The 27,028-nt window shown below is 42.3% G+C and overlaps 1 protein-coding gene across 4 annotated transcripts in view; it reads left to right on the top strand.

Annotated features, from left to right (window-relative positions):
* The window catches only part of SLC16A12 (solute carrier family 16 member 12), a 201,686-nt gene that overhangs the window by 113,386 nt on the left and 61,272 nt on the right, over positions 1 to 27,028 (top strand). For all 4 annotated transcript variants that reach the window (XM_056529231.1, XM_056529230.1, XM_056529229.1 and 1 more), the window contains exons 2-4: positions 9,386 to 9,663; positions 23,726 to 23,829; positions 25,070 to 25,213. In XM_056529231.1, the coding sequence (XP_056385206.1) occupies positions 9,557 to 9,663; positions 23,726 to 23,829; positions 25,070 to 25,213 (355 nt within the window). In that variant the 5' untranslated portion in view covers positions 9,386 to 9,556. The remainder of the gene's footprint in view (positions 1 to 9,385; positions 9,664 to 23,725; positions 23,830 to 25,069; positions 25,214 to 27,028) is intronic.

Raw genomic sequence — 27,028 nt, 5'->3', positions numbered from 1 at the left:
ATGTATAATTCATAAGACAGCGGCTATTGTTACAGTGAACATTTGAAAGTTTCACAAATCACAAAAGTCAACTCCAAAACATGAAACTATGGGGAATATATAAAGATTTGTGCCTATGAATGTTTGTCCCTGAAATTTTCCCAGATTGCTTAGTATTAGCTCACTGTAACAAAACATTCCCACTTTTCTGTTTTTGATTAATTATTTATTTACGGTACTTATATTGTCTGTACTATGGCATTTGAAGCATACTTAGCAATGTCTAAGGAAATTTAAAAACTAACATTAACCCATTAGAGTGGTGATGAGATGATTATAGTACTCTCACCCCAGGGGCAGGACAAGCCCTTTTGGCGCCCAAGACAATGGCCTTAAAAAAACACCCCACCCCCTCCGTGAAAGCTGTCAAGTATACAGAAGTTTTTCTAACATCTACTCAAGTCCCTACAAAAAACAAAGCATATACACATGCAGCATAGCTGCATACATTTCACAATTATACACTGTCTTTTGCACACACTGCACAAAATCCAGACCTGCTGTACACTGCACACCTGTATGTAAACACTCTAGACACTCTGCACACCTACACACACTCAACCATAATAACTGATACAAACACACTATACACTTCCACACTCAGCACACCTATATGTGCACACTCCATTTTGCACACCTATATGCACACACTTGTCACAGCACACTTCTACACACACTGTATTTTACACGCCTAAATGAATACTCTCTGAACACCTGCATACACATACTGAACACCTGCATACGCTCTCAACACACATTCGCATTCTGAACACACTCCAGCAGCTGAAAAGTTTAGAGACAGCATTTTCCTTTGAAGAAAGTATACTTCCTTACATATAAAGTTAGATTTCTCCCTAGACAGGTTCCTACTTATGCCTATTTCTTGTCTTAACCCTGGCTCTCACTGATCCTGAGAGTCATCTCAATGGTGCACAGCTATTTCTCATTCTCTCCATTTCAAGGGGTGTGACCATAGCTTGGATGTTTGCCAGCAGTACTCACTTCTGGACTTACTTTGCCTTACTGCCCTTACAGATAACAGAACATCACCTACTCACAAGTCTACTCTCTATCATGCCTAATTGGTCTTAAAACAGGGGAGAGACTGTGCACATATATGGAGTAATTTAACATTAGAGCATTGTTTTTCTAATTTATTTTTTTATAGGGACATCAATGTCTGCACAGTTCTACCACTGACTGATTCAGTTGGTGCTGGCCACACTCGGAAGGACTGAAGTTTTTCATCCGGAGCTTCTCAAGTGTGAACCCGGCTTTAGGCTGCATGCACTAAGTGCTTAGTACTGCCGAGAGCTTAGTCTAGCAAAGCCCCACCCCCACTTCCTGTTCTCCTTCTCTGTCCCTCTGCTGTTAGAGATGGAATTTTCCTAACAACAGGCAATGGACAGTAGTTTGCAATGAGATGAGACACCTAGTGGCCAATATTTTAGGTTCATTTTGTGGGATAAGGATTCATTTTTGGTAAATGAAATATTTACAACTATAAAGGGAATCTCATATGACAACGTTATCAGCTAGAGGGAAGTTGTCTAAAAGAACAATGACATTACAATTTTCAGGAGACCCATCAACAATATGTTGGCTGCTGTTAACATCTTAGTATACCAGAGACTTCTGGTATTTAAGGCTAACATTAAACAGAAATCAATCTGCAGGACAACTAAATATATTAAGAAATCTTCTTTATATCAAATACATTTGCATACATTTTTCTTATAAACTGCACAGGGCTATTCAGAAAAAAAGGAATTAATGGAGTTTCTCACCAGCATTGAACCCCAATACAATGTGCAGGATCATGCTGCAGACAGAATGACACATTCAAGTGAGTGTGATCTTTGTAGATAGATTGTTTACCCACGGCGTCTGTCACTGATCTCTGTGTTTGAGAACCTTAGACCTTTAGGAAGTACATGTGGTAGTGCCCCCCTCCCTTCACCACATACTAATGGGTCAAAGGTGGAAAGCAAGGGATTGTGGATTGTATAGCAGCTGCCCATTGTTCTTAAAACTATGCTACTGGCCAGGAGAGATTTAGAAAAAGGTATAAGTACATGGACAGGTCCAACCTGCTGTTCTATGGTAAGTGTTTTTTCACTGTCCTGGCAATGTCTGGGTTAATCTTTTAAGTGATCACATTTATCTACAGATTTGGTTGTGAATGTTATGTACATTAAGACCAGTGCACATTGTGTTCCTAACTGTGCTATGCATACCGTTACATGATAACGGTGGATATTACATATATGCCTGTGACTGTACTTATAAGAGGTGTTAGTCATACTTCTTGTTTTAATATTTTATTTGAATATTTGAATTAGGTAAATCCAGAGTGATTCCAATATCACTGCAGGAGAAATATTATTGATATCTGATAATGATATTTGGTGTACAACAGCACTTACATATATGTAAAATGTCTCCAGGATAATTCCTGGACATAAACTTTGAATTGCCTTATCTTTATGATATATCCATACAAATGCTGAGAACTCTCAACCTGAATGGTAAGAGTCTACATCAGTGTTTTCCAAGCAGGGTGCCTCCAGCTGCAAAACAGCAACTCCCAGCATGCCTGGACAGCCAAAGGCTGATAAATCTCTGCCACTGGATCAAATTGTAATAATTCAAGTTTAGAGCCAAGGCATTGGACTATAGTCTCGACCAGGGAAGGTAATCTTAGACATGTGGAGATTTACCGGAATAATATGGAAGATGCAGAAAATCTACTACAATAAGGCTATGTTCACACAATGGAATTACCGTGCGGAATTACGCATAAGAATTCCGCTGGGACATTCCGCAGCAGCAGAGTCTCATTGATTGCATTGAGATTCTGATACTAAAAATAACGAAGCTTTTTTCCCCCCTTAACTTATGGTACTGAAGTACTGCTAGAGGAGTGCCCTAAATGAATAATACCATCAGCATATCTGCTACATAATAATATTATGTTACAGATTAGTAGTAAAGGGCAATATGACAAGCACAGACCATAGCAGTGTGTCTGTCCCCCCCCCCCCCCCCCACAAAAAAAAAAAATGAGTTACAAAAAATGAGTTACTTAAAGGGAAACTTACAGCCGGTTCACCCGCACAAAACCCAATTCATGGGGTTACAGTGTAGGTAAACTAAATTACAATGAAGTATCGTTTATCCAGATCTGCAGTCCAGTTCCGGAGATTCCCATTGCATTAACCACTATTGCTAATAGTTGGCTTTGCGTATGGATGTAGGCAAATGTAGGCTAATACAACAAGTACCTCTGGAACCAAATTGCAGATCAAGGTAAGTTATACATCTTTGCAATCTGGTTCACCTACAATATAATTCTCTGTATTAGGTCTAATGGAGGTGAATCGGCTGTTAGTTTCCCTTTAAAGGAGATATCTCATGGATAAAAACTTTTAGATTGTGGGTGGTCCGAGCACTGGGGCCCCCTGCAATCTCCTGTATGGAGCCCTGGCTCTCCCCTGGAGTGGTACGTCACGTCCACTGCAGGGGGGGCTGCCACACCCCCTCTATATATCTTTATGGGAGAGCTGTTCCACTATCTTTGGCTCTCCCAGAGAGATATATGGAGCGGGTGGGGGTCATGACGTGATGCTTCATGGGAGAGTCGGGGCTCCATACAGGAGATGAGGGGGCCCCAGTGCTTGGACTGCCCGCAATATAAAACATATCCCCTATCCTGCAGACAGGGGATACGTTTTTATCCATGAGACTACTCCTTAAAGTCCTGTTATAGCCTCCTGTGCCCTGATTCCAACTGTATTTGACATAATTATGGTTAGCAATTTCGTGGCCACAGGCCCATTCATACCCCCTCAGCCTCCTAATCACACCCCTTCAGCTTGGGATTTGCATCTGTGCCTAGCAATCAGGAAAAAGTGCAGATAGTCTACCAAGTAGTAAAAGCTTTATATATTAGAAATGGAGGGGTATAGCAAGGAAGTAAAAACACCATTGGATTTAGGGCAAACAAGCCTATTTAACCCCTTAAATCTGTGATTTACAATTTATGCATTTTTGTTTTTTCCTCCTCGCATTTTAATAGCCACAAGTCTTTGATTTTTTCCTCTACAGGCCCATATAAGGGCTTATTTTATGCAGGATGACCAATTGTGCTTTGTATCTTCATCACTCATTTTACCATTAATCTATGCAGTTTCTATGCAGGGCATTTTAAGGTTAAAATGATATGTTATCTTAATTCTGTAGCTCAATACGATTACAATAATATTATATAGGTTTATATAAGGTTTTGTATTATTTAACTTTTTGTAAGAAAATGAGTCTGCTTAAAATGATCATCTTCTGACACCTATAACATTTTTATTGGTACCATTTTTGTTTAGATGGGACTTTTGACAATGAATTTTTTCTTGTTTATGAACTTACAAAAAAATTAGCAATTCTTGACCAAAAAGTCACATATACATGGTATCGATAAAAACTTCAGCCCTTTATACAGAAAAATAAGAAAATTATAGGGGTCAGAATAGGGAAATTGAAAGCAAACTTAAAAAAGTTAATTTTTTTAACCTCTTAAGGACCAAGCCCATTTTGGCTTTAAAGGGGTACTCTGCCCCTAGACATCTTATCCCCTATCCAAAGGATAGGAGATAAGATGTCAGATCGTGGGGGTCCTGCTGCTGGGGACCCCTGGGATCTCTGCTGCGGCACCATGCTATCATCACTGCACAGAGCGAGTTCGCTCCATGCATAATGACGGGCAATACAGGGGCTGGAGCATCGTTACGTCATGGCTCCGCCCCTCGTGACGTCACGGCCCGCCCTCAATACAAGTCTATGGGAGGGGGCGTGGCGGCCGTCACACCCCAGCCATAGACTTGCATTGAGGGCGGGCCGTGACGTCACGAGGGGCGGAGCCATGACGTAACGATGCTCCAGCCCCTGTATTGCCACAAGGGGCGGAGCCATGACGTCACTCTGCTTCGTCCACCTGTATTGCCCGTCATTACGCACAGAGCAAACTCGCTCTGTGCAGTGATGATAGCATGGTGCCGCAGCAGAGATCCCAGGGGTCCCCAGCAGCAGGACCCCCACGATCTGACATCTTATCTCCTATCCTTTGGATAGGGGATAAGATGTCTAGGGGCAGAGTACCCCTTTAAGGACCAGACCAAATTTCGTTTTTGCACTTTAGTTTTTTCCTCTTCTCCTTCTAAAAATCATAACGCTTTCAATTTTGCACCTACAGACCCACACAAGGGATTGTTTTTTGCATCGCCAATTGTAATTTGTAATAACATTACTTATTTTATAATAATGTCTGTGGCGAAACCAAAAAGAAAAACATTTCTATGCAGCGCACTTTTCGTTAAACCTTACAATGTATACAAGGATACCCAATTTATGAAGGTTTAATTTTATTTTACTATTTTAAATTAGTCTGCTTAAAACTGTCATCATCTGACCACTATAACTTTTTTTATTTTTCCGCATACATGGTTAATTTTTTGTGCTGTAATCTGTAGTTTTTATCTTCAACATTTTTTTTTTTTGGGTGGGACTTTTTGATCACTTTTTTATAAAAAAAACTATTTATGGTATATGAAGTGACCAAAAATGCACAGTTTACATGTACGCCATTGTGCAATTTAATTTACATTATATATTAATAGTTTGGAATTTTTCACACACGGCGATACCGTATATGTTTATTTTTTATAACATAATTTTCTTTAAAAAATGAGAAAAGGGGGGTGATTCAAACTTTAATTAGGGGAGGGGTTTATTCACATTTACTAGATAAAGGCCGGGGGGCAAAACCTTAATACTCCATCGGGGTGCAACAAAGTGTGAATATATGTACATACAACCCCAAAAGAACAAGCATTACACACTATATATTAAAGTGCACACCAAGGTATCAACACAATAAAATATAACAAAGTAACAAAGATATATTTTTATTTTATTATGAAGCCACTGAATACAAAACAGACATGTTAAAAACTATTAAAAGTTCCCCATAAGGGGACACCACAAAAAATTGAGGGGGCAAGACGCTCTCCCTCAAGGAGCACAGCAATAAAATGCATAAATCAAAGTCCACAGTACAACTATTGTTAATGGGCCACACAATGATAATGCACAGTGCCTAGTACCTGTAACAATATTAATAATTATAAACCATAATATAAAGTATGCTAAGAAGGCAAGTTTGTGCAATGTAAGCCACAAATAACAAAACTCATCACATCTGCAAGATAAACAAGGACTGTAAAATGAATGTGTGTTTTCCAAGGACCCCACGCGTTCCATTCCTCTAGGCAACTTCCTCAGGGGAGTTATGTCCGATTCCAATGACCCACCGTATGTATTGCTGTGAATGAGTAACAGCTGAGGATCAAACAGCCAATTTACACTCACACTCTCTCAAGGATGGATCTCTTCCTGTTTATGGTTAACTTCCTGTTATTTACTAATTAGATAATTTCCTTTTATCAGGTGTATAAAGAGTCATAATATTTGTAACCTCCATACAATAAACAAATCTCAATATAATAGCCAAAACTAATTCCCTAAAGTGTAAATATTATAACTTAAATTACTCACATATAGATCGAGCCATTTAGCGCCTCCCCCTTGTGTGGCGTAAGTCAGTACCTGGTCATCATTCCCCTGGCCCATAATACAGACAGACTTAGAGTCTCTAGTGCATACGCAGCAGTTCGTTAATTATGCAAGTATCATTGGAGATCTCCACGCATGTGCCCAAGCACAAAACAAGACATGTCTGCCCTACTCGAAAATGGAAGCATGTATTATGGGGAACTTTTAAAGTGTAACTGTCATCATCAAAAACTTTTTATATAATGTACATAATAACATTATATGTATATTTGTAATATACATTGGTTAAAAAAATGTGTATATTTTTGGGTAAAAAAAAAGGCTGTCTCTGCAGCTATTGCATGTGTCTGTGAGGGTAGGACAAGCAGGGCTCTGTTCAGGCTCCTGGCTTTTTAATCATCCTGATGTGTGAGCCCATAGCACGTCACAGAGCCTCAGTGCACAGAGCCCTGCTTGTCCGCCCTCTCTTACTGTGTTTGGACTCCTCATAGAGACAGACGGGAAATAGGTGCAGGGACAAAAAATATACATATTTTTAACCAATGTATATTACAAATATACATAAAATGGTGCTATCTACATTATATAAAAAGTTTTAGTTGACGACAGGTACACTTTAATTGTTTTTAACATGTCTGTTTTGTATTCAGTGGCTTAATAATAAAATAAAAATATATCTTTGTTACCCATATCATATTGTGTTGATACCTGGGTGTGCACTTTAATAAATAGTGTGTAGTGCTTGTTCTTTTTCTGGATTGTATATTCCCATTTACTATCTCCTTTTTTTTTTTTTTTACACTTTTGATTGCGGCGTCTAATGGGTTAATGCTGGGCATCAGCCCGATCTGCGATGTCCAGCATTAGCCATGAGTCCTGGCTGCTGATAGCAGTCGGGACCCACCAGGTATGAAGCGCGCACAGCTCATGAGTACTCTTCAAACTGCAGGAGTGGGACCTGGGCATACAGGTATGCCTTTGGTCCTTAAGTACCAGGATGCAAGGGCGTACCTGCACACCCTTCGTCCTAAAGAGGTCAAAACAATAAAAGAAAAGTTTGTAACATGGGTATCATTTTAAAAAGGGGACATGTCAGTTTTACCATAAAATGCATTACGAAAAAACAAAACCCTCCAAAAGTTGCAAAATTGTTGTTTTCTTTTAAATTTGTACCCACAAATAATTGTTTGGTTTCACTATACATTTTATGGTAAAATGAAAGATTTTATTACAAAGTATGAGTGGTCACACAAAAACAAGCTCTCCTATAGGTTTTTGGGTAGAAACATATGGCTGGATTCTTAAGAACATGAGGTATGGCTTTTAAAGGCGAGGAGGAAAAAGGAAAACACAAAAATGCTAATTGGCTTTGTCCTCAAGGCCAAAATGGGCTGTGTCCTTAAGGGATTAATGAGGTGAATTTCATCAGAGTGCCTAGGACAGCATGAGCTGTATATCTGACCCTGCCTAAAGCTCCACCCCTGGCTGTGGTGGCAGCATGAGCTGGATGTCCGCCACTTGTACCAGTTCATTGATTAGAAAATGAGTTTACATTGAGCAGTCCAACCGATCCAGTCAAACCCATCGATGAGCTACCAGTAGATCTTTATTGACAGGTCAATACCTAGTTTAGACTATTTGTCAGCTACACTGGCCATGAACCACTTTGCAATAATGGTTATCTGCAAATGTTATAGGAAATAATTTCATATTTCTTGCTGTTGGTTAGCTAATATGTCATCAGAATGTAGACTACCACTCTTATACTAATGAATTGCCGTTTAAGGGTGTATTCACAAATACAGTATCCTGCGGATATTTGATGCACATGGTTTGCAGGATTTTATGCTGCAGATTTCAATGTAAACTAAATGACTGAACACAGCAACAAATCCTGCGAATCAGATGCATCAAATATGCGCAGGATACTGTATATGTCAAAACACCCTTAGTAATCCAGTGATACTATTAAAGGGGTACTCCGGCGCTTAGACATCTTAGCTGTCACGCCCCCTCCCATAGGTTTGCATTGAGGGGCAGAGCCGTGACGTCACTCGGGGGCGGAGCCATGACATCACAACGCTCCGTCCCCATGATCAACAGTAATCAAACTCAGAGCAAACACGCTTCGGGGACTGATTTTAATGGGGTGCGGTGTGCAAGATCATTTGAGTCCCCAGTGGCAGGACCCCCGCGATCAGTCATCTTATTCCTTATCCTTTGAATAGGGGATAAGATGTCTAAGCGCCGGAGTACCCCTTTAACTGGATGTAAGACAGGCTTTTGCTTGTTAAATTTGATTCACAAAAAAAGAAAAAACAGAAAGAAGCCGTGCCCATTGGAGTTTCTGTCTGTTTGCATGCTGTCAGCAGATGTTATTCTCTTCATGTCTTAGTATTTGTGTTTGTTTAGTTCTTTAAGCTGGATCTCTTCTCATCATGTAGCCAAGAATGTCCTGTGTTGTTTTATTCTTGATGACGTTAAGCTTGTCATTAACAATTTTACTTCTTGTTGTGGTTTCTCTTGAAATCTTATTGTTGTGTTTTGTTTTGTTTTTTTTACTTTTACTTTGCTGTGTTGCCAGATTTTCCATAGGTCAGGCATCCATTCAGACAACCCCAATTATTATACATTCAGAATGGTGTGACCTATTACTTTTAATATGTATGAAACCAGTAACTAAATCGAATTCTCTAATGCTAAACTATTTATATCTTTTCAGATGGTGAATAAAATTGTCCACAGAAAGAATTCTGTCTTTGAGTATTCCGCATGTCGGCCGAAAACTGTTGGTATCTGCATGTGATCTTATGTGGACAAAGAAGCTCAGACACTATCTATACCTGCTTAAGGTGGGAAGCTTGGGTTGAAGAGGTGTTTGCAGTTGTCAACCATGACAAAGAAGACGATTCTGCACACGGCCCCACCTGATGGCGGCTGGGGGTGGATGATTGTGATTGGCTGCTTTCTTGTTACAGTCTGCACGCGAGCGGTTACAAGGTGTGTACTCTTCTATTGTATTTATCTTATAAACTCTATATTATTCTGTGTATATAGGGATAAATCTTGTCTTATAGGCAACATTGTACTGAGGTTCTATAGAACCACCATAGGAAATGGTTTAGAAGGTCCACCCTACTTTTTGTAAGCCTACTTCAAGATAATCATTCTATACCAGGATTTCAGTGGATACCCACACTCCAGGAAATACATTTTTTTTGCTTATGTATTTGCTTATTGCAGCATAGGCTATTATTAGACAATAATGCAGAGGGTTTTGTATATGCCTTGTCCTTATCTTTTTTAGCTGATGTGGCAGGCATGGGTGCTGAGACATTTGTGAAAAAAAGAAAGTGGGTGGTTCAGTTCAACTAATAATTCCAACCTATTCACCTGGCTAGGCTCAAGCAACGAGAAGCCTTAACAGCTGAGATTCATAAGTGGGTTGGTGTCAGTTCACACTATATTAAGTTTTGAAGCGTTTGCTTGTTTAAAGTGCAAATATTTGGAAAGTGATTTCACCTATAATCACAATTGATTGCATTTTTACATGTTGTTACTGCATTTTGGCTGTTTCACAAGAAGTCAGAATCCAGAACTGACATTCTCTGACACACGTTAAGCATGGTTACTTTGCTAGTCAGACTGGTGATCACATGACCAAGTAAAAAAAAAAAATGAAAAAAAAGGGAGGGCTTCTTTAAAGAGGTTGTCTTTTCTTACATTATATTATATGAGTGGTACATTACTCTATTGCAGCTTGGACCCATTGGCGGATCCTCTGGTAGTTAGGCGGGCCAGTCCAACCCTGCATATTGGTGGCAAAATTATCATGTTCTGGATTTCACAACCATGGGTGTCACGATGCCGGCTGGCAGGAGGTGGATCCTCTGTGCCAGAGAGGGATTGGCGTGGACCGTGCTAGTGGACCGGTTCTAAGTCACTACTGGTATTCACCAGAGCCCGCCGCAAAGCGGGATGGTCTTGCTGCGGCGGTAGTGACCAGGTCGTATCCACTAGCAACGGCTCAACCTCTCTGACTGCTGAAGATAGGCGCGGTACAAGGGAGTAGACAGAAGCAAGGTCGGACGTAGCAGAAGGTCGGGGCAGGCAGCAAGGATCGTAGTCAGGGGCAACGGCAGGAGGTCTGGAACACAGGCTAGGAACACACAAGGAACGCTTTCACTAGGCACAAGGGCAACAAGATCCAGCGAGGGAGTGCAGGGGAAGTGAGGTATACATAGGGAGTGCACAGGTGAAGACACTAATTGGAACCACTGCGCCAATCAGTGGCGCAGTGGCCCTTTAAATCGCAGAGACCCGGCGCGCGCGCGCCCTAGGGAGCGGGGCCGCGCGCGCCGGGACAGGACCGAGGGAGAGCGAGTCAGGTACGGAAGCCGGGGTGCGCATCGCGAGCGGGCGCCACCCGCATCGCGAATCGCATCCCGGCTGGAGGCGGTATCGCAGCGCACCCGGTCAGTGGGTCTGACCGGGGCGCTGCCGTAGCGAGGATGTTGCGAGCGCTCCGGGGAGGAGCGGGGACCCGGAGCGCTCGGCGTAACAGTACCCCCCCCCTTGGGTCTCCCCCTCTTCTTAGAGCCTGAGAACCTGAGGACCAGACTTTTATCTAGGATATTGTCCTCAGGTTCCCAGGATCTCTCTTCAGGGCCACAGCCCTCCCAGTCCACTAAAAAAAAGTTTTTCCTCTGAACTTTTTGGAGGCTAGTATCTCCTTTACGGGGAAGATGTCTGAAGAACCGGAGACAGGAGTAGGAGAAATAAGTTTGGGAGAGAAACGGTTGATGACGAGTGGTTTAAGAAGAGAGACATGAAAGGCATTAGGAATACGAAGAGAAGGAGGAAGAAGAAGTTTGTAAGAGACAGGATTAATTTGGCACAAGATCTTGAAAGGACCAAGATAGCGTGGTCCCAATTTGTAGCTGGGAACACGGAAGCGGACATATTTAGCGGAGAGCCATACCTTGTCTCCGGGAGAAAAAATGGGGGGAGCTCTTCTTTTCTTATCAGCAAACTTCTTCATGCGTGATGAAGCCTGTAAGAGAGAATTTTGGGTCTCTTTCCATATGGTGGAAAGATCACGAGTTATTTCATCCACAGCGGGCAAACCAGAGGGCAAGGGAGTAGGGAGGGGGGGAAGAGGGTGACGGCCGTACACCACGAAAAATGGGGATTTGGAAGAAGATTCAGAGACTCTGAAGTTGTACGAGAATTCGGCCCATGGAAGAAGATCTGCCCAGTCATCCTGGCGGGAGGAAACAAAATGCCGTAAATAATCACCCAGGACCTGGTTAATTCTTTCTACTTACCCATTGGATTGAGGATGATAAGCAGAAGAAAAGTTTAATTTAATCTTGAGTTGTTTACAGAGAGCCCTCCAGAATTTTGACACGAATTGGACGCCTCTATCCGAGACGATCTGCGTGGGCAACCCGTGAAGACGAAAAATGTGTACAAAAAATTGTTTTGCCAACTGAGGCGCTGAAGGAAGACCAGGAAGAGGAATAAAATGTGCCATCTTGGAAAATCGATCAACGACCACCCAAACAACAGTGTTGCCACGGGATGGGGGTTAGTCTGTAATAAAGTCCATACCAATCAGAGACCAAGGCTGTTTGGGGACAGGCAGAGGATGAAGAAGACCATCTGGCGAGGAGTCTTATCCCGGGCACAGACAGTACAGGCCCGCACAAAATCAACAACATCCGTTTCCAGAGTCGGCCACCAATAGAAACGAGAGATGAGTTGCAAGGATTTCTTGATGCCCGCATGGCCTGCGAGATGGGAGGAGTGACCCCATTTGAGGATTCCGAGGCGTTGGCGTGGAGAAACGAAGGTCTTCCCTGGAGGAGTTTGCCTGATGGAGGCTGGAGAAGTGGAGATCAGGCAGTCAGGAGGAATGATGTGTTGCGGAGAGAGCTCTACTTCCGAGGCATCCGAGGAACAAGAGAGAGCATCGGCCCTAATGTTCTTATCGGCAGGGCGAAAGTGAATTTCAAAATTAAACCGGGCAAAGAACAGAGACCACCTGGCCTGGCGAGGGTTCAGCCGTTGGGCAGACTGAAGATAGGAGAGATTCTTGTGATCGGTGTAAATAATAACTGGAAATTTTGATCCCTCCAGCAGGTGCCTCCATTCCTCAAGTGCTAATTTAATGGCCAGTAGCTCTCGATCCCCGATGGAGTAGTTCCTCTCCGCCGGAGAGAAGGTCCTAGAAAAAAAACCACAAGTAACAGCATGCCCAGAAGAATTTTTTTGTAGAAGAACTGCTCCAGCTCCTACTGAGGAGGCATCAACCTCCAATAGGAAGGGTTTAGATGGGTCAGGTCTGGAGAGCACGGGAGCAGAAGAAAAGGCAGACTTGAGCTGTTTAAAGGCGTCTTCCGCTTGAGGAGGCCATGACTTAGGATTGGCGTTCTTCTTGGTTAAAGCCACGATAGGAGCCACAATGGTGGAAAAATGTGGAATAAATTGTCTGTAATAATTGGCGAACTCCAAAAAACGTTGGATAGCACGGAGTCCGGAGGGGCGTGGCCAATCTAAGACGGCAGAGAGTTTGTCTGGGTCCATTTGTAGTCCCTGGCCAGAGACCAAGTATCCTAGGAAAGGAAGAGATTGACATTCAAACAGACATTTCTCCATTTTGGCATAAAGTTGGTTGTCTCGAAGTCTCTGAAGAACCATGCGGACATGCTGGCGGTGTTCTTCTAGGTTGGCAGAAAAAATCAGAATATCGTCCAGATACACAACAACACAGGAATATAAGAGATCACGAAAAATTTCATTAATAAAGTCTTGGAAGACGGCAGGGGCGTTGCACAGGCCAAAGGGCATGACCAGATACTCAAAGTGTCCATCTCTAGTGTTAAATGCCGTTTTCCATTCGTCCCCCTCCCTGATGCGGATGAGATTATAAGCACCTCTTAAGTCCAGTTTGGTAAAGATGTGGGCACCTTGGAGGCGATCAAAGAGTTCAGAGATAAGAGGTAGAGGGTAGCGGTTCTTTACCGTGATTTTATTAAGTCCGCGGTAGTCAATGCAAGGACGTAGGGAGCCATCTTTTTTGGACACAAAGAAAAATCCAGCTCCGGCAGGAGAGGAGGATTTGCGGATAAACCCCTTTTTTAAATTTTCCTGGATGTACTCAGACATAGCAAGAGTCTCTGGGGCGGACAGAGGATAAATTCTGCCCCGGGGTGGAGTAGTGCCCGGGAGGAGGTCAATAGGACAGTCATAAGGCCTGTGAGGAGGTAGAGTCTCAGCTTGTTTTTTGCAAAACACATCAGCAAAGTCCATATAGGCCTTAGGGAGACCGGTTACAGGGGGAACCACAGGGTCACGGCAGGGAGTACTGGGAACCGGTTTAAGGCAGTCCTTGAAACAAGAGGTACCCCAGCTCTTGATCTCCCCCGTGGACCAATCCAGGGTTGGGGAATGGCGTTGGAGCCACGGTAGTCCAAGGAGAATTTCGGAAGTGCAATTGGGGAGGACCAAGAACTCAATTTTTTCTTGATGAGGTCCGATGCACATTAGAAGGGGCTCCGTGCGGTAACGTATGGTACAGTCCAATCTTTCATTGTTAACACAATTGATGTAGAGGGGCCTGGCGAGACTGGTTACCGGGATGTTGAACCTGTTGATGAGAGAGGCCAAAATAAAGTTTCCTGCAGATCCGGAATCCAAGAAGGCCATAGTAGAGAAGGAGAAGGTAGATGCAGATATCCGCACAGGCACAGTAAGACGTGGAGAAGCAGAGTAGACATCAAGGACTGTCTCACTTTTGTGCGGAGTCTGCGTGCGTCTTTCCAGGCGGGGAGGACGGATAGGACAATCCTTCAGGAAGTGTTCGGTACCGGCACAGTACAGGCAGAGATTCTCCATGCGGCGTCGTGTCCTCTCTTGAGGTGTCAGGCGAGACCGGTCAACTTGCATAGCCTCCACGGCGGGAGGCACAGGAACGGATTGCAGAGGACCAGAGGAGAGAGGAGCCGGGGAGAAAAAACGCCTTGTGCGAACAAAGTCCATATCCTGGCGGAGCTCCTGACGCCTTTCGGAAAAACGCATGTCAATGCGAGTGGCAAGATGAATGAGTTCATGTAGATTAGCAGGAATTTCTCGTGCGGCCAGAACATCTTTAGTGTTGCTGGATAGGCCTTTTTTAAAGGTCGCGCAGAGGGCCTCATTATTCCAGGATAGTTCAGAAGCAAGAGTACGGAATTGTATGGCGTACTCGCCAACGGAAGAATTACCCTGGACCAGGTTCAGCAGGGCAGTCTCAGCAGAGGAGGCTCGGGCAGGTTCCTCAAAGACACTACGAATTTCCGAGAAGAAGGAGTGTACAGAGGCAGTGACGGGGTCATTGCGGTCCCAGAGCGGTGTGGCCCATGACAGAGCTTTTCCAGACAGAAGGCTGACTACGAAAGCCACCTTAGCGCCGGGACAGGACCGAGGGAGAGCGAGTCAGGTACGGAAGCCGGGGTGCGCATCGCGAGCGGGCGCCACCCACATCGCGAATCGCATCCCGGCTGGAGGCGGTATCGCAGCGCACCCGGTCAGTGGGTCTGACCGGGGCGCTGCCGTAGCGAGGATGTTGCGAGCGCTCCGGGGAGGAGCGGGGACCCGGAGCGCTCGGCGTAACAATGGGCATATTGCCCTAACATCAAGAATGTCCATTTTAAAACTCTGCATGTATTATGATGACTGTAAAGGACAAGGGAATAGCACAAAAACTAAATCCCTTTTGCAGCACATTTTATGGTAAAATGAGGGGTGTCTTTAAAAAGTACAGTTGGTCCCACAAAAAACAAGGCCTTATGTAGCACTGTATTGCTATGTGTAAGAGTTATGGCTCTTAGAAGATGGTTAGTTACAAACACGGCAAAAATTACTAATGGGGGAAGGAGTTAAAGCCTTTTGTTAATAAAACAACATTGTGTCTGACCTGTAGTACAATCCTTTGGAAGCCCTGCTGTCCATTGCTAAAGTCCAAAAGAACTCCTGGGAAAGAAACTTCCAATTTTCACTGTTAAGGGTGTGTTCACACTGAGGAATGCACGCTGAATCTCCGCTCTTGGAATTCAGCGAACGGAGATCCAGCCTTGCAGCCGGCGGTACCGCGCGGCACGGCGCTGTCACCATTGACGGCTATGCAGTGCTTGTGGAATTTTGCTCAAACAATGAACATGTTCTTTCTTTGAGTGGAACAATTTCAATGGCGGAAATTGCTCAGTGTGAACAGGTCTCGCGGAAGACCCACTCACACTGATGTTAAAGTTCACCGCGTTTAATTCCGATCTGCGGGAATATGCACACTACAAAAATTCAGGGAGAAATTTCTCGCTGAATTTTGCAGCAGATCTGCGCCGTAGCATAGGAGCTTATTTTGTACAGAATTTTACAGCAAAAAGAAGCGTCAGTCTAAGGCTAGGACTGTAACTATTTGAACATGTCCTACAGACCCTTACAAATTCATGCACTGGCAGGTTACATAAAACATGTTAAAAGTGACAACTTTGTCCATGGAACAGGGAGTTCCCACAACCTTTTTTCTGTAAATCATTCACAATGCCCTGTTCACTTGTGCACATAAGGGTAAAATCCTCAAAAGAGACCCTTGTTAGATAATGGTAATGTGTAAATAACAAATTTAAAGTACTACTGTTCAAATAAGACAAAAATCAAGAATATCTCTTATTTTCCCTCCTTTGCCACACCACTAGAATGTCATCAATATAACACCTATATAATGAATGGGAGAAAGGAAAGTAAAAAGAAAAAAACAGACACCTCTGTCCACCAGGCCAAATAGAAGTTGACCAGTGAGGGTGAAAATTTGGCCCCTATCGAACATCCCCTGACCTGGAGGAAAAAGAATCAAATTAAAAATAATAAAATTACCTGCAATAAAAAAGAAATCATGCAATAGCACAATAGATTGTACCATTCCATGTTATAGGATCCTATAAAAAAACATCTGTTATACAGAAATCATATAAGCCTATGTGTGACAGATGTCACTATATTGCATCTTGCCAGATACATTTTGAGCTTTTCAATCCTTTTTAAAATGTATCAATTAAATGCCTTACGTGACCGCTTCTGTGTCATCTATACATTGGGTTTATTAAAAATAATAAACATTAACTTACCTTCCACCACTACCCCGATGCAGCTGATATTGCTGCCCTCCGGCTTCGGTTCTCTTCCGACTTTGTGTGCCCGATATGTAACACTGTGGCTCAGCTCATGGTGGCCCCGCACACAGAAGCAGGATCCCTACCAGCACACTCTTATATGGTACCCATCCTACAGAGTGTACTGCAAAATTGGACCTGAGGAAGGCACCCTAGAGTGCCGAAACGCGTTGTCCGTAATTCTCAAATAAAAATATTTATTGTCATGTGCCGGCCTGCGTCCGTCTTTCTGTGAGCTACTTTGAGCAGCTCCTCATAGACCAACTTTTCCTACCACTCACCCATTAGAACTGAAGGAGGACATGCACATTTGGATTAACCCCTTAAGGACCGAGCCCTTTTTCACCTTAAGGACTCGGCCATTTTTTGCAAATCTGACCACTGTCACTTTAAACATTAATAACTCTGGAATGCTTTTAGTTATCATTCTGATTCCGAGATAGTTTTTTCGTGACATATTCTACTTTAACTTAGTGGTAACATTTTTTGGTAACTTGCATCCTTTCTTGGTGAAAAATCCCAAAATTTTATGAAAAATTTGAAAATTTTGCATTTTTCTAACTTTGAAGCTCTCTGCTTGTAAGGAAAATGGATATTCCAATTAATTTTTTTTTTATTCACATATACAATATGTCTACTTTATGTCTGCATCATAAAATTGATGAGTTTTTACTTTTGGAAGACACCAGAGGGCTTCAAAGTTCCGCAGCAATTTTACAATTTTTCACAAAATTTTGAAACTCGCTTTTTTTCAGGGACCAGTTCAGGTTTTAAGTGGATTTGAAGGGTCTTCATATTAGAAATACCCCATAAATGACCCCATTATAAAAACTGCACCCCCAAAGTATTCAAAATGACATTCAGTAAGCGTTTTAACCCTTTAGGGATTTCACAGGAATAGCAGCAAAGTGAAGGAGAAAATTCACAATCTTCATTTTTTACACTCGCATGTTCTTGTAGACCCAATTTTTTAATTTTTGCAAGGGGTAAAAAGGAGAAAATTTTTACTTGTATTTGAAACCCAATTTCTCTCGAGTAAGCACATACCTCATATGTCTATGTTAATTGTTCGGCGGGCGCAGTAGAGGGCTCAGAAGGGAAGGAGCGTCAAATGGTTTTTGGGGGGCATGTCACCTTTAGGAAGCCCCTATGGTGCCAGAACAGCAAAAAACCCCACATGGCATACCATTTTGGAAACTAGACCCCTAAAATGCTTGGTTTCCCTAAAGTTTTACATTTTTAAAAAGGGTAATAGCAGAAAATACCCCCCAAAATTTGAAGCCCAAATTCTCCCGATTCAGAAAACACCCCATATGGGGGTGAAAAGTGCTCTGCTGGCACACTACAGGTCTCAGAAGAGAAGGAGTCACATTTGGCTTTTTTGAAGGAAATTTTGCTCTGGGGGCATGCCGCATTTAGGAAGCCCCTATGGTGCCAGGACAGCAAAAAAAAACACATGGCATACCATTTTGGAAACTAGACCCCTCGGGGAACGTAACAAGGGGTAAAGTGAACCTTAATACCCTACAGGTGTTTCACGACTTTTGCATATGTAAAAAAAAATTTACCTAAAATGCTTGGTTTCCTAAAAAAATTACATTTATACAAAGGGTTAAAGCAGAAAATACCCCCCAAAATTTGAAGCCCAATTTCTCCCGATTCAGAAAACACCCCATATGGGGGTGAAAAGTGCTCTGCTGGCGCACTACAGGTCTCAGAAGAGAAGTAGTCACATTTGGCTTTTTGAAAGCAAATTTTGCTCTGGGGGCATGCTGCATTTAGGAAGCCCCTATGGTGCCAGGACAGCGTCCTTAAGAGGTTAAAGGGGTACTCCCTACAATTTTTTTTTTTAAATCAACTGGTGCTAGAAAGTTACCATAATTAGATTTGTAAATTATATTAAAAAAAAGGGGTGGGGGGTGGGGAGCTCAACGCAAATATAGTAGTAAGAAAGCCTAAACCGAGGATTCTGCCTTGCACCTACCCTTGTGCCAAAAGGATAATTTAGTAAAACAGAAAAAGATGCAGTCCTACTAGGTATAGGGGAAATAGAAAAAATAGAGGGAATAAGAAGAAGTGTCTAAAACATAAATAAATAAATTGTATTTATTGAATGATAGTCTCGATGATGTTCTATAGGGCCCTGCCCAGACTGAACAAAATATATTAAAAGAATATTAAGACCTATATTGTACATAAAATATACATAAAATTTGCACTGTTGCAGGAAATAGATTGTTAAAAAGTCTTGAGAATAAAATATGTTCGGGCTAGGGGATTAACAAAGTCAAATAGAAGTTTTGGGAGCGCTGGAGGCTCCTAAATAAATGCCCACTGTAACAGTTTGTGGGCGTATTAGCGCTGATGCAAGAAGAACAATAATTTTCTATCTCCGACAGCACGGAGACCGGGTAAATGAGGAACAAAGTTAGAAGATCAGGCACTTAGTGCCTCTTACCGGCTCTTGGCAGAGGACGATTGCCGGCATACGGCATCGTGTGCAGATGTATTTGTGGTACGTCCCCTTTGACCCGACGGCACGGGAAGATGTAAGAGAGAAGCACGGTGTCCGGTGGTGGTGATGTCCTGGATGCCTCTCAGTCCCGGTAGTACGGGAGCAGATGAAAGAGGGGTCCGGTGTTGAAGATTAGTTTAACAGCGTGTGGCCGCGCTGTGAAGTGCCTCTCTGCCCCGACAGCACGGGGGTCAGATGTAGAGGTGAGGATAGCCCAATAGGTGTCCCGATCAAAGTGCAGATTATAGCAGTCTAAGTCAGACGCGTTTTGGGGAGCTGGGTCGCCTTTTTCAATGGTAGCAATTCAAAAGACTAAAAAAGCTCCCCGAAACGCGTCTGGTTTAGCCTGCTATAATCTGCACTTTGATCGGGACACCTATTGGGCTATCCTCACCTCTACATCTGACCCCCGTGCCGTCGGGGCAGAGAGGCACATCACAGCGCTGCCACACGCTGTTAAACTCATCAACGTCAAAGGGGACGTACCACAAATACATCTGCACACGTTGCCGTATGCCGGCAATCATCCTCCACCAGGAGCCGGTAAGAGGCACTAAGTGCCTGATCTTCTAACTTTGTTCCTCATTTACCCGGCCTCCGTGCTGTCGGAGATAGAGGATTATTGTTCTTCTTGCATCAGCGCTAATACGTGCACAAACTGTTACAGTGGGCATTTATTTAGGAGCCTCCAGCGCTCCCAAAACTGCTATTTGACGTTTTTAACCCACTAGCCCGAACATATTTTATTCTCAAGTCTTTTTAACAATCTATTTCCCGCAACAGTACACATTTTATGTATATTTTATGTACAATATTGGTCTTAATATTTTTTTAATATATTTTGTTTAGTCTGTGGCAAGGGCCCTGCCCAGACTATAGAACATCATCGAGACTATTATTCAATAAATACAATTTATTTATTTATGTTTTATACACTTCTTCTTATTCCCTCTATTTTTTTCCTATTTCCCCTATACCTAGCAGGACTGCATCTTTTTCTGTTTTACTAGATTTGTAAATTACTTCTATAAAAATAAATCTTATTCCTTCTAGTACTTATCAGCTGCTGTATACTACAGAAGAAGTTCTTTTATTTTTGAATTTATTTTCTGTCTGACCCCAGTGCTCTCTGCTGCTTTGTCCATGTCAGGAACTGTCCAGAGCAGGAGAGGTTTGCTATGGGGATTTGATCCTGCTCTGGACAGTTCCTGACATATAAGGCGTCAGCAGAGAGCACTCTGGTCAGACCGGAAAGACATTCAAAAACAAAAGAACTTCCTGTAGAGCTTACAGCAGCTGATAAGTACTGGAAGGATTAAGATTTTTTAATAGATGCAATTTACAAATCTGTTTAACTTTCTGGCACCAGTTGATTTAAAAAAAAAAAATTCCACCGGAGTACCCCTTTAATTCAAATATGCACAATGAAGTGTATGGTAAATCTAAACCTACCAAAATTCACAAAGAAAACTTCATTATATTTTCCAATACATGTCACATATGTGTGGGGGTAATTCACTAGAGTAGTAGTAAAACTTAGCAGATCTCTTCTATGGCCTGTAACAGCTAAGTCTCATAAACATTAATGAAAAGTGACAGTGCATGCATTCATGGGCCCATTCAATGCACCCCCATTCTCATGATATGTGGTATTTCATTCATCTGATCTCTACCAAGTAGACATTTGTAAACCGTATACCGGGGTGGGCTCCCCAGGATACAGCGAAGTCATGAACAAGGAAAACAACTTCACCAGCAGCTTTTGTCAAAACCGAATTTTACTTAAACATGGTAATGAACCCAAACACAAATTCTGGAAACATACAATAAACTTACATACAACCAGCCAAAGGCCGAGACCCTTGTGCTGCACAGCGCGGCACCCAATGAAGGAGAAAGGAGTGTTAATTTGCCTACCATTGGGCACAACTAGTCTGCCACACCTTACCTAAAAAATACAAGAATAACTGTATAGGTGTATGGTTTGGGCTAGCCTGCGGAGCAGGACAACAGCTTACAAACTTATAAAGGTCTACCTTATTCCCCCTTCCCTAACCGGAGTTGTAGCACGTGCCTGAGTATTCCTCCTGAACAAAATGCCAGCTTGGCTTAATTTGTGGGTAGTTTATCAGATCTCCAATTGTGAAATGTGACTTTATGTTATGGAGTCCTTGCAAATAATTTTAGCAACACTTGAGGCCTGACATGAACAGAGACCTTAACTAACTACCTTAAGGCCTGGTGTAGTCTCTAGGCACCAACAAAGTAATGAGGTGCGTGCACGATCTTACTGACCCGGGTCGGCTCTGCATCCGCTGGTGACTCTGAACAGAACAAATGCCTCTCCAACAAACGTGCAGTCCCACAGTCCATGTTGTTTTGCTCAGGGCCGTCTTTAACGTGGGGCAAAAGGGGCAGCTGCCCTGGGCCCTGTCATTCCTGGGGGTCAAAAGCAGCTAGACTTTTAGCCTCATGTGGGAGAACATCTAACTAATGTGGGAGAACATCTGCCTAACTAATGTGGGGGAACATCTGCCTTACTAATCTGGGGGAACATCTGCCTTACTAATGTGGGGGAACATCTGCCTTACTAATGTGGGGGAACATCTGCCATACTAATGTGGTGGAGTATTTCTCTCTTGGACCCATGTAGCACCATGTCTTGGGCCGGCCCTGGCTGCGGCTCACTGTTATAAAGCGGTGCCACAGCTTTTAAAATAGTGAGCCTGTGGCCGGGACTGACAGGAGGATGTCAGCGACGTCACACATTAGTCCCGGCCGCCATGGGAAAGAAGAAACCACGGACGGCCAGGTGAGTGTGTCTGTAAGTGTATGTCTGTTAGTGTGTGTCTGTATGTATATGTCTGTTAGTGTGTGTCTGTTAGTGTATGTCTGTTAGTGTGTGTCTGTAAGTGTATGTCTGTTAGTGTGTGTCTGTATGTGTATGTCTGTTAGTGTGTGTCTGTAAGTGTATGTCTGTTAGTGTGTGTCTGTATGTGTATGTCTGTTAGTGTGTGTCTGTAAGTGTATGTCTGTTAGTGTGTGTCTGTAAGTGTATGTCTGTTAGTGTGTGTCTGTAAGTGTATGTCTGTTAGTGTGTGTCTGTAAGTGTATGTCTGTTAGTGTGTGTCTGTAAGTTTATGTCTGTTAGTGTGTGTCTGTTGGTGTGTGCCCAGGGTCCAATCAAAATTAAAGACGGCCCTGAAGCAGCTTCACTTTGTTCTGGTCACTGAAGTATGCTCCCACACCTGTATACAGTAGGATCCTCTCACAGTTTCTCAGTCTCAGCTCTCTCTAAGATGGCTGCTCCCCAACTTAATTTAAACAAACAGTGTTCAGACAATGAGATCTGTTTTCCATCTCAAACATTTATGGCCTATCAATTTGATTGATCCCTTTAAGTGTGCATATTATATAATTGTAGATTGTAAATTAAATTTTAGCACTGACCTCATAGATCTGCACTATCACAAGGCTGGAGCATTGGGCGGAGAGGGCCACACAAATGATCAATAGATAGTAGTGTTGCTCGCGAATATTTGCAATGCAAGTTTTATTCGTGAATATCGCATATGCGTGAATTCGCGAATATAGCGCTATATATTCGTAATTACGAATATTCGTTTTTTTTCACAGTACACATCACAGTGATCACCCCTCTCTGCTTCCAGCTTGTGTGATGTAAAGAAGGCTCAAATACTACTGTGTGAGACTGGCGTGTGAATTTTCGCATATGCGAAAATTTGCATATGCGAATTTTCGCATATTCTAATGTTTGTATATGCAAATTTTCGCATATGTTACTTTTCGCACACGCGAATATTCGCATATGCGAAAATAAAACGCGAATATTACGAACATGCAAATTTAGTGAATATATGACGAATATTCATCCATATATTCGCAAAATTTCGCGAATTCGAATATGGCCTATGCCGCTCAACACTACTAGATAGTTAGGCGGCCATTTCGTGCCATCATTAGTTGGCCACACATACTCTATTACATGGGAAGATGTGCAGCTGAATATTGATAAACTTTTGGTTGATCAGAATGAGGCAATCAACCATTGAACAAGTGTTTGCTCTCCCTATTATACAAGGTGATATCTGCCTGTTATGTCAATGATTGCCCCATGTAATAAGGGCTGTAGATCCCTTCCATATCAATTCATCTTTGCTTAATAAATGCCCTTGCAAACACTATCACAAACCATAAACCAATACTTATTATTGATGACATTGAGTTAAAAGGCTGGAAATGTTACATGTATTATTATTGCTGGAGTCCTGTGACATTAACACAAATAACCATTTTGTTTCTTTCCACTTTATAGGTGTATCTCAATATTTTTTGTTGAGTTCCAAGTATATTTTGGTCATGATTATTCAAGAACAGCTTGGATACATTCCATTGTGGATTGTGCTACAATGTTATGTGGTAAGTATTGTGAAGGTGCCCCTGATTTATAATACTGTTCATAACCGTGAACAAAGTTAGGTTAATACAATGAAAAATCTCAAAAAAGTACAGTGTAGACTTTATGAAAAAATCTCTATTCAGACATAAGCTAAGTCATATATATTTCATAGCGGAGAGAATGTTACAATGAAAGGAAAACCCATAATGCACAGGACTGGTTTAGAAAATTAGAAATTTGAGAGAAAATGTTACTACTGTAACAATAGCTGCAGTTACTGTGTTACTATGGTTGCTCTGTGTTCACATTCTGTTCCCCATAGCCAGTATAAACCTCGCTATTATCCCCCATCTGAATGACAATTTTAGATCTTTGCAATGTTCTTTATCCTTTTATACATCTTCTGAATTGAGATATTCTAAATAAATCATAAAGCAAAGAGAAAAACAAAACCTATAATAACAAAATATTTTTGGAGGCATTGCCTAGGTTTACACTCAATCAAAATACCATCTCTTCTGTTACTGTGGATGTACCTATAGGCATAGACCTCGACCTTTACTAGCTTGGGGGGCTCCTGATGCCAGACAGACTTTTTGTTAACATCTTTAAGCCCCTGTGGACACATTGCGGCTAGTCCTTTGCTGTTCCTCCCAAGTACAATCGGACAGCATCTCCCACTTTAAGAGCACAGGTTTCTGGCAGAAGACGTGACAGGTGTGCCACGAGCAGGCATGTCTGCTAGAACTTATGTCTTGTGTCCCTGCCCCAGCTGCCCACCAAAGAAAAGCAGGTGGAGCAGGAGGAGAACGTGCTGACCCTGTTAACTGTACAGTTCTTCATATCCTGCTGTGGTCTAAAGTAACTAACGGCATCTTCCCACTCCTGCCCATAAATCCAGTTGCAATCTCTAGAGCACCGACCCGACTTACTTTTTGGTGTGGACCGTCTTCCAATAATACTGGGCCTCACGATACTTATAGCCTAATGGACTACAACTTCTTACTTCAGCTCTGCTAATAGGGCAAATGTTGTGCGATATTGGTTTGATTTACATGCCTACTATTGTGAATAAGACCAGAGTTTTTCACCTGATTGTTAGCTTTACAAAGCCATTGGAGAATGATACGAAACAAAATGTCTCTTTTCCAGTGATGAAAGAGAACGGGTCAGCAGCACTATGGGCTCCACAGCAGCGGCAGAAATTAGATTTATCTGATATTTTTACAAATGTTTAAATAATTATGCTTCCTTAAACAGCGCCCCTGGGAAGCTATGTGAGCAGTCATGTCTCGTGTCAAGTGGGAATCATGCTTGGTGGTCTTCTTGCTTCCACCGGACTTATCCTAAGTTCATTTGCAACAAGCCTGGAGTATCTCTACCTCACTCTAGGAGTCCTCACAGGTAATATCAGCTCATAAATCACTTTTATATATTTTATATCTCAGTTAAATACACAGTGTTTGGAAAATTGATATAACTTTCTCAGTGTTGTTGTTGCAAGCAACATCTGCATCATTGCTGTCCTTGTGTTGTAAACTGGGGAAGTTGTGCAAACTCCATAGCATTGGTACAAAATTATTTATTTCATACATTACAGCACTGCAAAATGGGCAAAAGATTACAATGACTGCTAAATGGGACACACATAACATTATGTTACCATTGATCATTATTAATAGCTGATTGTTTTAAAGGTTTGACTTTATGAATTTATTTATATTATTATATTGTACTTATTATGTAAAAACATTTATTTATAAAAACGTTTGCTAAGCTTCTCTTCTGCAGCCATGCATGTCTTTACATAAAATGCAGACTGCTTTGTTTCCTTCAAAATGAAATCTGTCAGAAGAGCCGCCTCACTGCTTGGTCTCCAGTCCCTATCTGTTCTTTTATACATGATATTTGAAGCTCACTTATGATCCAATCAAATTTTATCTGGTCATAAATCAGCATACAGGTTTATTCAGCAGAGAAGAAATAGAGGCTAAAGACCAAGTCATCTGTTGGATTCCACTGTGAATAAGATAGAGTAGCCTACAAATATGCAGGCTGTTGAAGAGAAACTGAACATAATTTATAATAAACACCTGTGGGAAAAATGTACAATGCAATAATAAAAGTAAAATATATATGTATACAAGCGCTACTGATCACAATGCCTACAGCAACTATAAAATACGGGTGGGATGCCCTGATTACCACACCTCAATATAGCATAAAGAGTTTTAATATAGTGTATTTAGCACTTAGTAGGACTTTGATTAATGCATATCACACAACTTAAGCATATAACATATGAGTGTACATATTTGTTACTTACAGTTGTGATGACTTCTCAGTGATTGTAGTTATGTTGGTTGCTGCACTGTAATGGTAAGTGTTAAAGGGGTAGTCCAGTGCTGAAAAACGTATCCCCTATCCTAAGGATAGGGGATAAGTTTCAGATCCTGGGGGGTTTGACCGCTGGGGCCCCCCGCAATCTCCTGTATGGGGCCCCGGCTTGCTGGCCAGATAGTGGGTGTTGACTACCACACAAAGTGGCGGCCAACACGCACCCTCAATACTGCACTATGGCAGAGCTGGAGATTGCCGAAGGCCATAGTGTAGTATTGAGGAGGCGTGTCAGCCGCCGCTTCGTGCGGTGGTCAGCAAGCTCCCTTCCCGTGGGCTGCCAGGGCCCCATACAGGAGATCACGGGGGGCCCAGCGGTCGTACCCCCGTGATCTGAAACCTATCCCCTATCCTTAGGATAAGGGATAAGTTTGTCAGCACTGGATATCTCATTTAATGGGAAATATTAACAGTTCATATATCCTTATTTTTCACTATTAATAAAAGATAATGGTTACAGCATAATGCACTCACAGGATATTTTCCATATAATAGTGTAGAAGTAATGCTCCAATCTCAGTAATGTCCTTTTAATGCAATGTGCTGCTCTGTTGAAATACTCAGTGGAGCCCGTATCTCTAATAGGTTGGCCCACTGTTAAAATATTGTCCAGAGTTTTCAGACATATACTTGGTTATAAAAATCCTACACTAGATATTGCCCTACAAACGTGCATGTCATTTATCAAAGATACCTCATGGTGTATCGTAGTCTGTTTCCTTGTGGATTCCGGGTAATATTTTGAATGAAATCCAGGTCAGGAGGGAGACTGCCCCGGCCGGTAGCATCTCAACCATACATTTCCCCGCCTGAAATATCCAG

The sequence above is a fragment of the Hyla sarda genome, chromosome 7, assembly GCF_029499605.1.
Source record: "Hyla sarda isolate aHylSar1 chromosome 7, aHylSar1.hap1, whole genome shotgun sequence".
In the NCBI taxonomy this organism is placed as follows: domain Eukaryota; kingdom Metazoa; phylum Chordata; class Amphibia; order Anura; family Hylidae; genus Hyla; species Hyla sarda.
The sequence above is the reverse complement of the archived record's forward strand: the minus strand, read 5'-3'. Positions and strand labels throughout refer to the sequence as shown.